Below are 12,687 nucleotides of genomic sequence, written 5' to 3' on the forward strand. Positions count from 1 at the left end.
CAAGCCCAGCCTAGAGACCTCAGCCACCCAACCGAATACATCTCTTTCCACACCCAACTCAGGACCACAAGATCTCCCTTCTTCCTGCTCGGGTCATTACTTGCCCTCTGATCCAGGCCGTCCTTCCCAGGGGTCCCTCGGGCCTTGGGAGCTGAGCTGGAGACCTCGCAGGACCCCAGGAGTTCTGGCAGTCGCACCAGAACCTAACTCAGCCCCCAACCCCTTCCTTTCCTCGCTGGGTGTTGGTGGACGTGATGGTGGACTAGGCGTGGACCTCTGATCCTCCTGAGTGGGTGTGAGAGTTTCAAAAGGGGCCATTAAACTGTTCTCCAAAGCTGAACTCGGGGTTCACAGTCCTCTATCTTCTCCCCATCTCTCGTCCTCAGCCCACTATGGGCGCTTCTATACCAGCCCGCCTCCCTCCCCCAATTCCACTACCTCCAGGAAGCCTCTCGGCTTCCCGCTTAGAAACCAAGGTCCAGATTCTGAAGGAGAAGTGGGGGCAGACAGAAGGATCATCTGAGAAGGAGTTCCGTGTGTGGTGCCTCCTTCCTGTCCTCGGACCCGCCAGTTTGCGGGCTCGAGCTTCCCTTCAGCCTTCACTCTTCCTCCACCTGGGTGGGTGAACATAAGCGCACGTGTCTGGGATGAGCGGAGCCCCTAGGACCCGTTCCGCAAGCCCAGGCTGTCAATGGATGGGGGCAGGTGGATTGCATCCTTCGAAAGGCTGTCCTACCGTCAGCCCAGCAGCCTCCGCTCACCCCAAGCCTGGAGGGGTGCAGAGTCCCTTTAAAAGACCAGAACCGTCCTTAGGGGAGGAGGGGATTGCTGAGGATTGGGGCGGGCCAGACCCTGCCGCACCGCCCCCCGCCCCCTGCGGACACGCCCTCCGCCCCGAGGGCGCCGGCGCCTTTAAGAAGCTCAGCTCCCGGGCCTGATTGATAAATCCGCGCGCAGCCTCCGCCTCCGCAGATTGCGGCTTCTGCAGAGGCCGGGCCGCGCCGCCGACTTCCGCGGTCAGACCCGCGCTCCCTTTCTAGGCCCCAGTCGAGCCCCGGCCGCTCAGCCTCCTCCCCAGGGAAGCCCTCTCTCGGCTGCCCCATGTCGGCCGCCCCCGCCTACAGCGAGGACAAGGGCGGCGCCGGCGGCCCCGGGGAGCCTGAGTATGGACACGACCCGGCGAGCGGCGGCATCTTCTCCTCCGACTACAAGCGGTGAGGGACCTCGCCGAGAGGGTCGGCAAGGGGCGCGGCCTCCATAGCCGCGCCCGGGCCTGGCTGCCGCGGTCCGCTCTGGCACCATGGACAGCGCCCCGATCCGGCTGCCGGGCCCCGGCCTCGCCCAGCCCCACGCCTGCGGCGGGCCCCCCACCCGCGGCGGGCCCTCCACCCGCAGCAGGCCCCCCACCCGCGGCAGGCCCCCCTCCCTTGGCGGGCCCCCCTCCCTTGGCAGGCCCCTGGCAAACGCGGTGCCTCTCTCCCACATTATACCCCCTCCTTCTCCCTTCACGTCACCACTCTTTCTTGGAGGGGTCAGCCTGGGACCCGAGAAGGGGGGAGGGTTCCCGAGGCTGGTGGGGGTGGGCCAGACAGCTCTACCTCGGCACCGCCCATCCACCCGACCCAGGTTTCCCCTGTTTGTGGGGTTTCGTCACCAGTGGTTCCCCATCTCTTTCGGGAAAGGCCCGTTTGGCTCCAAAGCAACATCGAGGATGGGTCACGGTGGGCGAACTTGAGCTTAGGGTCCTTCCAGGAAGGCAGGCCCTGGACCTAGACCCAGAACCTCCCAGGCCTGGCACCTCCTACAAGTTCGTTTTCCCTCCTTCTGGTTCCCCTGTTCTCATCCCTGCCTCCCATCTGGCACTCCTGCTTCTGCTCTGCACCTATATTCCCTGTATCAAATTCCCACTCTCCCCCATCTTAGATTCTCATTCCTTCTTTCTTTCCTAAATTCTGAAACAAGAATTTATTAAGGGGCTACTGTGCCAAGTCCAGAGGTCCCTAGGTGACGAAAACGGTTTGCACTCAACTACTAACCCAAAGGTTGGCAGTTCAAACCCACCCAGTGGCACCACAGAAGAAAAGCCTGGTGATCTGCTTCCTTAAAGATTGCAGCAAAGAAAACCCTATGGAGCAGTTCTACTCTGTAACACATGGGTCACCACGAGTCCAAATTGTTTGGACTTCAGTGGGTTTGGTTGAAGATAGGTCTGTGAACAAGAGACAGTCCTTGTCCTCAAGTTGCTCTAAAGGGGAGCACAGATGAGGAAACAATCCATGATAATTCGGAGTAGTGGGGGCACCGGGAGGGAGGTGTGAGAGGAGTTTGTTTCTGGCTCTGGAGAGCAGGGAGGTGAGAGACAGGGATTTCCAGACAGAGGAAAGAGTGAACAAAGGCTGGGAGATGAAGGAGCATTAGGCCACAGATTTAGTAGGTGCGAGTACCCTGTGGCCAGAATCATAGTGCAAGCCACTGGAGTGGCCAAAATGAGGGTGGGGAAATGCCAAGGTCGGGGAGGAGGGCTCTTGAAGGGTTCTAAATAGGTTTCCATTTTAGAAGGATCACAGGCTGGATTACAGAGACATTGGAGGTGAGCTGGATTGAAGGCCAGAGGTGACCGAGGGGTGTGTTGAAGTTGATAGTCTAGATATGAAGGAGCCCTTGATTAGAGGAGTGGCAGAGGATTTGAGGGCCACTGTGGAGGTAGAAGCCACAGACCTGAAGATAAATTGGATAGGAGAGGGGGGCTGGGAAGATAGGGATAAGACTTCAGATTACCAGCTCAGGCAACTAGATACATGGTGGTGATATTCACTGTAACGGGAAATAAAGAGGTTACAAACAGATTTGGGGAAAATAACGTTGAGGAAGTGAAGAGCATCCAGGGAGAGTGGATGAGTTCAGACAAGGCCTAAGTCTGAAACCTGAGGACTCCAACATTAGGGGTCACCAGAGAACAAGGGGGAAGTGTTTCAAGGGAATGGGGAAGTGACTCAAAAGGCAGGGGGGAAATAAATAAAGTGTGGCTTCAAGGAGGGGGAAGTGGTCAGTAGCATCATTGCCCATTGAGCTCAAGTAAAACAAGGAAAGAAATTTCATGACCACTGGGTTTAATAAGTAGGAGGCCTTACCAACTCCCCAAACTCCCCACTGCCTGCCCTGGTAGACCAGTTCTCATGAAGTGAGGCGAGCAAGAGCTAAGTTATTTTCTTCCCCCAATATTCTATTATGAACACTTTTAAACATACAGGAAAGTTGAATGAATAATACAATGAACACCTGTGTATGCTTCATCTAGATTCAAAAATCTTTGAGATTTTGCCATGTTTCCTTTCTCTAACCATGTATATATAAATTAACCATTGAAAATCCCGTGGAGCACAGTTCTACTCTGACACACATGGGATCGCCATGAGTTCAGGTTGATTCAATGGCAACTGGTTTGGTTGTTGTTTTTTCTAACCATATAGTTGTTTTTTGGGGGGGGTGGGTGGGTGGGGAGGTCTGAACCATTTAAATGCAAATTGCAAACATCTTGACCCATCAGCCCTAAATTAATCAGCATCTAAAGCCAGATTAAAATGAATAGAGGGTGGAATAGTAGGTAAACAAACAACACACAGTGAACGGGAATTTTGCTTTCAAGACATTTGACTATAAAGGGAAGAGAGACAGAGTTTCTGGAGGAGAAGATCAGTTCAAGCAGGTTTGGTTATTTTATTTTTGTTTATTGTCAGGATGGGAGAGACTAGAGCAAGTTTAACTGCTGATAGGAAGGAGCCAGTAGTGTGGGAGAGACCGAAGGGAGTGAAAAGAAGCTCCAGAGCCCTGCGTTGATGCGGGGGAGGGTTACAGAGCTGGGTGGGAGGACTCTGCCCCAGAGGGAGAAGGAAAGGAGAGGAAAACCTAGATGCAGATGTATGTGAGTCTGGGGGAGGGAGCAGCAGAGGATTTTTTTCTCAGGCCTTTCATTTTCTGTGAGAAGCAGATAGTGAAATTATATTAAGATTGAGGGCAAGGCTGTGGGTGGGGACTTGAGGGACGAGGGGATTTGGAATCCTCCTGGTGTATAAAGCTAGCCAGCCACCCGGCAGGGTAGGGGCAGTGGAGGACAGTGGGACAAGAGGGCCACGTACATGAGCAAGAGAGCATTTGGAGGGATGGATTGGGGCCTAGGCCAGGTAGGAAGAAGGTAAAGATGAGACAAGGCCAATAAAAAAAAAAAAAAAAAAGGCCAATAGGAAGGAAGAAATCAAGGAACTGACTGTGGAAAGACAGGTGAGGATCAAGAGGGTTGGGATCAGAGTGAGAAGGGTATGTGAGGTTTCTGAGGAAGAGCAGTTCTGGGAGGATGAGATCCGGCTGTGGCGTGGGAGTAGAGCTGAGGCCTCACCTCCCATTGGATCAACTCCCCGACCTCCTAGTCCTCTCCTCCCCTCCTCTGAGACTGGTGCAGCCCTAGTCCCCAGTCCTGCCCTCCTCCCCTTCCTGAGGCCTTGCCACTGAACACTGCTGAGGAAACCAGAGCCTTCCTCCCTGCCAGTGTCAGGTTTCTGAGTTTCGGGGGCAGGCCATCTGGTGACAGTGACGAGGGCAGCTCTGGCTCCTGGTCAGCTCAGTCTCATTCCTGAAAAGGGTCTGGCTCTCCATGCAGCGATTCCTGCAGCTCCCGGGGTCCGTGGTGAGGCCAGGGGCTAGGGGGCCCTGTGGAGCTGATCAGGAGGCTGCCAGCCCTGTGCTGGACCCTGAAGGTGGGCCCCCACCCTGGTACCAGGCCCTTCAGCCCGAGGAGCTTCGGCGGCTGCAGGCCCTGGAGGAAGACACAACCCCAGAAACTTCCCTGGAAAGTCCTGACCCAGAGCATGGCCAAGGCCAGAACCAGACCCAGCCACTACGGTATAGAGGGACCCCTGGGCCCCCACCCAGCCAGGAAGGCCAGGGTCACTGACAGCTCAGACTTCTACAAGTCCCACCTTCTCAGGGGGAAGAGGACTGGGCTGGTGTTTAGGGACCAGGCTCTGTGTGTGTGTGTGTGTGTGTGTGTGTGTGTGTGTGTGTGTGTGTGTGTGTGTGTGTGTGTGTGTGTGTGTGTGTGTGTGTGTGTGTGTGTGTGTGTGTGTGTGTGTGTGTGTGTGTGTGTGTGTGTGTGTGTGTGTGTGTGTGTGTGTGTGTGTGTGTGTGTGTGTGTGTGTGTGTGTGTGTGTGTGTGTGTGTGTGTGTGTGTGTGTGTGTGTGTGTGTGTGTGTGTGTGTGTGTGTGTGTGTGTGTGTGTGTGCAGGTGGGGGAGGGGAGGGGAGGAGGGTACACAGAGGCACAGTATGGGGGTAAGTGTATGAGTGGGGGCAGATGAGGAGCATAACCCTCCACAGACTCTGAGGGGAGGAGATGGGTCAAATATTTGAGAGTTGAGGTCCCACCTTGATCTTTTCCTCTCCCCAGGCCCTGGCTGGGTGGGCTCTGGGTGGATTTTGGGGACAGGATAAAGCACACACTGAGTTTAGCCAGCTTCTTCTCCGCTAGTGGATTCAAACTTGGGTGGGGAGGAGGGGTGTGGGTCAGGGGAGGTGAGCATGACTGGCCTAAAATGCCTTGTTGTAGCCCCTGACTGTCTCCAGGCACCCCAGGAAGTCCCTCAGGCCAGGACAGGGGTCAGGTCAGAGGAGAGCAGTGTAAGGGGATCTGACCATGGGACATTCATGTTTCATGGCCTTAGGGTGTTGCTGGCATCTCTCTCTTCCTCTCCCTCTTAGGAATATAAGCTGCTAGGAGCAAGGATGGGAAGACTCAGGGTGGTCTCACCCTGGAGGCATGCTGCTATCTGTATTGGGTATATGCAGGGAGGGGTGCCCTTGGTTTGACCATCAATCCTGCCTGTGCTGTCTGCTTTACACCCAGTGGTCCCTTCTTCCCTCAATTCCCTTGCCCAGGAACCTTCAGTGGCCTGGAATGTATGTGCCTGGCTGGGTGGCCAAGGAGTGGTATGGGTGCCCCAGTGCATGCCCTGGGGCTGGCGCATTTGACATGGGTCTTTGGCATTTGTGGGTGTGGTGAGAGCACCCTGGTGTGAGGAAGTGGACTCTGGAGCAAACCCAGAGTTCTAGGAGTCTGGGTAAACTCTGACCACCTCCCACTAAAGCCCAGTGAGAAGCCATGCCCAGGTGACAGGTGAGGACACTGGGCCTGTGTAGTGACACCCACCTGATCCCTCTGATGGAGGCCAGAAGACCCCTAAGGCTGGATATATTTGATCTTAGAATCCTGAGTTTATCATCAAGGATCTCAACTAGGACTCCACTGGTCATTTTGCTGAGTGACCGAGTTTGTCAAAAAGGTGTTATGTATGTGGTGTGGCTGTGGTGTGTGTATACATCTAGGAGAGTGAGTTTGTTTCTGTGAGGCATGTGTGTAAGTGTGCCTGTAGGGGGATGTGTGTGTCCATGGAAATGTGTGTGGGTGTCTGTAGGGGTATGTAGGTTGGCTGTGTGAGTATCTATAGGTTTGTGGGTGTTTATGTGTGGAGAGTGTGTATCTGTGTAGGGAAGTGTGTCTGAGTGTGTTTCTGTGTGGGTTGTAGATATATCTGTGGTGGGGTTTTGTGGGAGTTAATGGTTAATGTGCTCAGCTGCTAAGTAAACAGCCGGAGGTTCAAGCTCACCCAGAAGTACCTCGGGAGAAAGGCCTGGCTATCTACTTCCAAAAAATTAATCATTGAAAACCCCATGGGCACACAGGGGGTTGTCATGAATCAGAATCGACTCAACGACAGTTAGTTACTGGTTGGTTGTGTGTGGGGATAGGTGTGTCTATGGGTATATTATGGAGGTTGTAGGTGTGTCTGTGAGGTGTGGGTGTGTCTTGAGGGAGATGTGGGAGCATCTGTGATACATGTGGGTGGCAGAGGGTATGTTGATGGTACGTGTTTGGTGGGGGCGTTGGGGTGTGTAGGTGTCTGTGGGGTGCGTGAGCTGACTGTGGGTGTATGTATGGGGGACCCTAGGGTACAATGGTGTGCATTTGTAAATTGGAGAAGGTGGTGCCTAGCTCTGTCATTCTTCTCAGACCCTCAGTGCTACTCAGGCTTAGCCAGTGGTCTGTAACTCTGTATGCACTCCAGCTGTCCCTTAGGAACTGGCACCCCAAACCCTTCCTCTTGACTTCTGGCTGACTCACATGTTTCTCCCAACCCCAAGTCCTCAGGTCTGTACTTTACCACCACCACCACCAGCCCCTCTCTGGTCCTTCTCCTCTGGTTGGGGTCCTGCCTGAGCCTTCCCTGGCCTGTGTCCTTTCTATCTGGCTGGGTCCTGATTGATCCCCTAAACCCTTGTGCCCTCAGCTGACCCCTTGTGCCTCCCACCAGGCATGATGACCTGAAGGAGATGCTGGACACCAACAAGGATTCACTCAAGCTGGAGGCCATGAAGAGAATTGTGGCGGTGAGGGGGGAAGGAGGGACCTCCCTTGGGGGAAAGGCCTGAGTGACAGAGAGCAGCTCTCCTTGGCTCCTTATGGATCCCTCCCTAATCAGTGCTGTATCTTTGCCTATCTCCTTCTTCCTCTCCTCTGATGCCACCACCTCAGATGATTGCCCGTGGAAAGAATGCTTCAGACCTGTTTCCCGCTGTGGTGAAGAATGTGGCCTGTAAGAACATAGAGGTAAGCACTACCCAGGGAAGGATCCCTCATCCCCACCTCCCCCAGGAATAAACTCAAGCTGGGCTGGGAGTGAGGAAGGGAACCATTCAGCTCTTGGGGGCCTGACCTGCTGAGAAATATCCTCTGGCCCAGGAGAAGACACTGTCTACCTGTCACTGAACTGCATGTGAGTCAGGATGAAGGACCCAGGATACACTTTCCCCATTCACTGCAGCTGGCTGGGGTGATGACATTCCAAGGGGTGGGACACCAGCCCCTGGTTAGAAACCTGCTCTCCTCCCAGGTGAAGAAACTTGTCTATGTGTACCTGGTACGTTATGCGGAGGAGCAACAAGACTTGGCCTTGCTGTCCATCTCCACCTTCCAGCGTGGACTAAAGGTCAGAGGTCTCAGTTTGGCTCTTTGGAGTCTGGGTCTCATTGGCTCAATATTGGAGGAGTGGGCCCAGGTAGAGGCTGTGAGCATGGGGGAGGCAGAGTGTGGAGGCCCCTTCCTATTGCCTAAAGTTGGGAGGGGGAGAGTCAGAGGGTGGAGGCCCACTCAGAAGGAATGGGAAAGATGAAGTGGGTACCCAGGAACCTATCTCTCCTCCTCTGAGGAGCCTGTGATAACGGCTGCCTCAGGTATGAACCATGTGAGCCACTGGCAACAGAAAGTCCCTCCCTCAACCCCACTGGTGTAAAGGTGTTCGTTTCAGCCCACAGCCAGGCAGAAATCAAACTTGTTAAGACAAGATTCTGTGAGGGAGCTGCTGACCTGGATTCCTCGCCTCTGGGCATCAGAGTTTTAGCACTGGCAGGCTCACCTAGTCCAGGTGTCTGTAGTGAACAATGACTGTGGGAACCTTTTCACCTGGAATTTGGTAAGGAGAACAAAAGGGTTTACTTAGAATATCTGAGCCCAGTAAAAAAAAAAAAAAAAAATTTTTTTTTTTTTTTTTTTTACTGAGAGGAAAACAGCATAGTTTACTATCAGGAGAGTTGCTTTGCACATGGAAGTTGTGTTCTAAGATCAACACAGAAGACAATACATGTTTTGTCAAAACAAACCATGAAAATTCCATCTTAATAAGTTCAGTACAGCCAGTCATCCCTCTTGAGTTGGAGCATATTAATCTTTCTTCTGTTTAGCTCCAGCAAAACTAATCAGCTTGTCTTAGAAATCCAAGGGTATAAAAAATATCAACACTTTAGCACCCTTGCCGTGGTAGATGCTCCCAGGCAGGCAGAAATTGGGACAGTGGGAAGACTCAAGTCAGCTAGAATGGAGTTGTGGGCAGAATCCCCCACACTATTTAACTTGTGAAGATTCTCACCTTTTGTTTCGTTTTGTTTTTCCCAGGACCTATAACTGAATTCACGTATGTTAGATGCATGCATAAGTCTCCACTGACTGCGCTTTTTTGGCTAATCTAAGATATCTCAAGGGTATAGTCGTCCCTATCACGGCCATTCTGTGCTCTCTCCATCTCAGACCTTTCCATTCTGATTATAACCATGAACCCCTTATTCTTTCCATACATTTAGTTCAGATCCCTGTGGAAGGGAGTCTGAAACACCTAGCTCATCTTGTCATACCCAGCCATTCTTTAGGTTGCTGGGTAGACTGCAAATTGATTGTCTCAATTGGTTCTGTCTGCTGTGGCCAGCAGGTGGGATTGGCAGGGTCTGCTTTTTTGGGGTGGGGAGGAAAACATCACCACTTGCATGAACAATTCATTTACTAAGCAAATACTTGGGTATCTCTATGCCAAGCATTGACTAGGTTCTTGGTGTAACATACATTGATGTAGAACAGACATGTTTTCTGTACTCACAGAGCCACAATCAATAAATACAGATTGAAATATATCATTCCCAATTACGGTAATTGCTGTGAAGGAAAAGAACGGGGTGCCATGACAGAATGACAGGGGAGACCTAATTGAGATTGGGAATCTGGAAAGTGCTTCCTGATGAGGTGACAGTCTGGCTAAGATCTGGTAGAGAAAGTCACTTCTATATGAAGTGTGAGCTGCAAGTAGTTTTCTTAAATGTAAACTATGCAATATCAATAGTACAAAGCCCAGAAACTGAGCAAAACTATGTACTGACTTGACCTGTCTGGGCCTTTTTTTTTCTTTAACTTTTTATTGAGGAATAACTTACACACAGTAAAATGCATCTGAGACTATTTCTTCACCAGTAAAATAGGGATTTGAACTGATGAGTGGAGTCCAACTGTTTTGTGGAATCCTAATTCATTATGAAAAGTTCTGCTTTATATATGCTTAATAAGGAGCCCTAGTGGTGCAAGGTTAAGTGCTCAGCTGCTAACCTAAAGGTTGGCGGTTTGAACCTACCCAGTGGCTCCTCGGAAGAAAGGCCTGCTGACCTCCTATAAAGATTCAAAAAACTACACTCATTGCTGTGGTGTCAGTTCTGAGCACAGTGACCCTACAGGACAGAGTAGAACTGCCCCGTAGAGTTTCCAAGGCTGTGATCCTTATCAGCTGATTGGCAGTGGGTTTAACCTTTATGGAAGCAGACTGCCACATCTTCTGCAGAGCGGCTGGTGGGTTTGAATCACTGGCCTTTTGGTTAGCAGCTGAGCACTTAACTACTGTACCACCAGGGCTCCTTCCCTTAAAGATTACAGCCTAGAAAACTCTATGGGGCAGTTCTACTCTGTCACATAGGGTTGCTATGTGTCGAAATTGACTAGATGGCACCTAACAACAATATGCTTACTGCCTGTTATTGCCACTGAACTATAACAATAAACAAATGAATATTAGGGGGCATTTCTAAGACTTTATTTGGGAAAGAGAGTTCTGCTTGAAGGATCCTTCCAGCTCTCACAGTATATGAGCCTAGATCTTAATTGCACAGGGACTGAGGAATCTATTTTTTGATTGCCTCATCTCCTTTTGAAAGACCAAACCAGTAAAAAACCTGGCCGTCAGTCAATTTTGACTTATATTTTGACTTATGCTGATCCCATGTGTGTCAGAGCAGAACTGTGCTCCCAGATTTTTCAGAAGTAGATTTTTCCAGGTGCCGCTGGGTGGACTCGAACTGCCAACCTTCTGGTTAGCGCATTAACCGTTTGCACCACCCAGGGACTCCTTTTAAGGACAGCTCACTGGAAAGCTGCAAGGGCAGCTGCTCAAGTCTCATTCCTGAGCTCTGCCTTCTTCATGTGCCCTCACTGCTCTGGCCCTGTAGACTTACGGCTTGCTGGCTGAAGAACATCCAGCCTTTACCTCAGGCACTTTACTAGATGCTATTGTGTTGATTGCTCAGATTCACCTGGGCCTATCAGAGGCCAGGTCTTTCACTTCTGAACCTTGATTCACAGAGCTCTGCAACCTTAGCGTTCCAATGATAAGGTAAACAGTTTTTTTTTTTTTTAAAGCCAAAACCGTAGAATCCAGCTCAGACTGGCAAAAAAACTTTTTGTTTGAATGAGAATTAAGCCATTTTATAAAAATTTTATAAACATTGTTTTATAAAAGTTATTCTGGAATTTTTGCAGAGACAACTTTTGCAGTTACCAGTAGTTTCTACAGTCTGCCCCTTTTCCTCTTTTAGAAAATCAGAGGTCATTTAGTGCGATGATCACTCCAGAACAATGGTCAGCAAACCTTTCTGTAAAGTGCCAGATAGTAAATATTTTAGGCTTTGAAGCAATACAGTGTCAACTATGCCAGCTACTCAATTTTGCCCTTGTAGTGTGAATGCATCCATAAACTAGTGGGCATGGCTGTGTTCCAATAAATTTTATTTACAAAAAGGCATTGGATAGATTTGACCCAAGGGCCATCGTGTGCCCACCTCTGCTCTAGAACATCTCTGCCAGGTCATTTCAAATGATGAGGACCTCATTCTGTAAGGCAACTCACATCATCTTAGGGCAACTATCACTGTTTTTGAAAAACTCCTTATGTTGCATTGAAACATACCTTGCTGTAAGTTTTAAAAATTTATCTCAAGCTTACAAAAAGTCAAAGAATATAATGAATACCCATATACTTAACATAAGAAACCAAGCATTTACCAAACAGCCAAAGCCCCCTACGTATCTTTCCTGTGTATTTGTTTATATGCGTATCTTTATTCTTTTACTACCTATTTCTGAATTCCTAAACAATATGTCATTTTGTAAATTGTATCATACTAAAAAAAAAAATTTTTTTTTTTTATATATGTATTCCTCTGCAACTTGGTTTCTTTGTCGTTGTTTGGCCTTTCCTGCACATTGGAACCAGCTGTTTCCATCTAGGGTTCTTTCTTCAAGGCCATGCTTGCTTTCTTAGCAGCACACCCATGTGGTTGGCTCCATTTGGACAAGCCTCCTGTTGCTAAGAGGATAACCTAGGCTTCCAAATATCCTATCCTTGTGTAATTGATCCTTTCAGCCACCTATGAAACCTTATTATATTTCATTTTATTGGCTTCCCACAGGGCCTAAGTCCAGGGTGATTCTGAATCTTAATTTTGTCCCTCCTGATTCTGTGTCATCTTCCAAGATGTTGATAAGCTATTCAGACCAGGGCAACCCACTTCAGTTTCTAGGTTGAGACCGATCTCTTCATAAGCCTCCCCCAAGTACAATGTTTTACCAAGCTGTGGATTTTCCTAACTGTACAATTGGCTGGCATTTTCCCACACTGTCAGGAAGGGGCTTGGTCAATAGCAAAATAAAAAAAAAAAAATCACCTTTCATGTGAAAAGGGCTGTTTGGGTGTTACAGAAATAAAAGACATGAATTCTGCTCCGAAAATGCCTACATAGTAGGTGAAACAAAAGGCTGGCATCAAAAGTGGCAATACAGGAGAAAAAAAAAATGACAGTACAGGAAATGATATGAGAGACTGAGAAAAGCCTTTCTGAAATCCAAATCCATTGTACTAACCTAACATCTACCAGTCTAGTAACACTTGCAAAAAGCAAAACATTTTTTGCAACTTCCTGTGACTGTATGATCATTTCCAAATAAAACGCTAAAAAAAAAAAAGCAGGCATTAGCAGCTGCCTTAATATGATTTAT

At 49.8% G+C, this 12,687-nt stretch overlaps 1 protein-coding gene across 1 annotated transcript in view; it reads left to right on the top strand.

Annotated features, from left to right (window-relative positions):
• The first annotated feature begins 870 nt into the window (after positions 1–870).
• AP3B2 (adaptor related protein complex 3 subunit beta 2) overlaps positions 871–12,687 on the top strand; it is a 29,127-nt gene continuing 17,310 nt past the window's right edge. The window contains exons 1-4 of the mRNA XM_049852507.1: positions 871–1,214; positions 7,361–7,436; positions 7,582–7,656; positions 7,940–8,035. Coding sequence (XP_049708464.1) covers positions 1,102–1,214; positions 7,361–7,436; positions 7,582–7,656; positions 7,940–8,035 — 360 coding nt within the window. The 5' untranslated portion in view covers positions 871–1,101. The remainder of the gene's footprint in view (positions 1,215–7,360; positions 7,437–7,581; positions 7,657–7,939; positions 8,036–12,687) is intronic.

The sequence above is a fragment of the Elephas maximus genome, chromosome 13 (genome assembly GCF_024166365.1).
Source record: "Elephas maximus indicus isolate mEleMax1 chromosome 13, mEleMax1 primary haplotype, whole genome shotgun sequence".
In the NCBI taxonomy this organism is placed as follows: Eukaryota; Metazoa; Chordata; class Mammalia; order Proboscidea; family Elephantidae; genus Elephas; species Elephas maximus.